At 57.5% G+C, this 1,246-nt stretch overlaps 1 protein-coding gene across 1 annotated transcript; it reads left to right on the top strand.

Moving 5' to 3' along the window:
- Positions 1-473: 473 nt before the first annotated feature.
- LOC119060955 (keratin-associated protein 15-1-like) lies at positions 474-905 on the top strand. Its single transcript, XM_037161305.2, has one exon. The coding sequence runs from the start codon at positions 474-476 to the stop codon at positions 903-905; it is 432 nt and encodes a 143-aa protein (XP_037017200.2).
- Positions 906-1,246: the final 341 nt, after the last annotated feature.

Below are 1,246 nucleotides of genomic sequence, written 5' to 3'. Positions count from 1 at the left end.
AACCAGACGCTGAGGAGTGTTTTTCTGTCCTTGCCTGGGTTCCTAACGTGGAGCAAAGTAGGTGCCGCCTGCCAACCAGACACCAGTTTCAGGGCTTTAAACACAACCAGATCACCTCGGCGTTACCCACTCAGCATGACACACCCAAGGCTGGGATGAACAGAACACCAACATCATAGGTACAATTACGCCACAATGAACTCATCTACCCACGCTGGATGAATGAGAAAGGACATTTGTGTTTCATGAATAATTGCTTCGGAAAACTAATGAAATTCTTCTTTGAAAGCCCGTGTTCGTAAAAGAGTCCTTTGAAGGTCAGTGCGTCTCATTTTGCCTGCAGCCTAATTCAGCGTTCTTACCGCGAGGCCCCTGGTGCCACGCCCAGGCCTGAGCATAAAAGCGTCCGGGCGGATGGTGGCACCCACCCCCGACTCCTGGCTTCGACTCGGCCACACTCAGCCTCGCTCAGCATGTCTTGCAGCCTCAGCTCCGGGAACCGCTCCGCCCGCTCCTACCGGCGGGCCCTGCTCTGCCCCGGCTCCTCCTGCGAGTCTGCCTTCCAGGGCAACGCCGTCTACTCTCCGGGCACCTGCCAGCCCGGCCCCTGCCAGCCCGGCTCCTCTCTCTATGGCAGCTGCCAGGACGCCTACTGCGCACCCACCAGCTGCCAGACGTCCTACTTCCGTCCGAGACCCTCCGTCTTCTGCAGCCCCTGCCCATCCAACTACTCCGGGTCCTTAGGATGTGGCCACACCGGGCCCTTTGGCTACGGCAGCCCCCAGGTCCAGTCTCTGGGCTGCGGGCCCAGCTTCTACCGCCCCACTTGCTTTTCTTCCAGGAGTTGCCAGTCCGCCTGCGTCCAGCCAGCCTTCGGCTCTTGCTGTTTTGGACAAAATTACTGAGCACCCTGGGTCATTTCGCGGTGCTGCCTGCGACCTCTGAAGCCAGAACAGGCCTCCGGCCCGAAAGCCGTGACTGCCGACTCCCGGCCTTGCCGAGACTCCTGTCCCAGCTCCTGGAAGCCTGTGACTTGCTGTGGACAAAGCGACCTTGCCTATGACCTTCTCTGAACCAGACGCGTGAGACGGAGCTAACTTGCATTCTTGTGCCAGAGCTCAGACTCGAGTCTGCCACTTTCTAAGGTTCTTCTCTTCCTTCTCTCCTAGCATTTGCTCACATCAGTGTGTTTCAGATAAATACAGCATCCAAAATAAACTCATTTCTCCGAGATGAATCCGCGTTG

The sequence above is a fragment of the Artibeus jamaicensis genome, unplaced genomic scaffold, assembly GCF_021234435.1.
Source record: "Artibeus jamaicensis isolate MK-2021 breed Jamaican fruit bat unplaced genomic scaffold, CSHL_Jam_final scaffold_474, whole genome shotgun sequence".
Taxonomy (NCBI): Eukaryota; Metazoa; Chordata; class Mammalia; order Chiroptera; family Phyllostomidae; genus Artibeus; species Artibeus jamaicensis.
The sequence above is the reverse complement of the archived record's forward strand: the minus strand, read 5'-3'. Positions and strand labels throughout refer to the sequence as shown.

Excerpts from the sequence above, each read along its gene's own strand:
- LOC119060955 (XM_037161305.2), top strand. The coding sequence starts at position 474 with ATGTCTTGCAGCCTCAGCTCCGGGAACCGCTCCGCCCGCTCCTACCGG.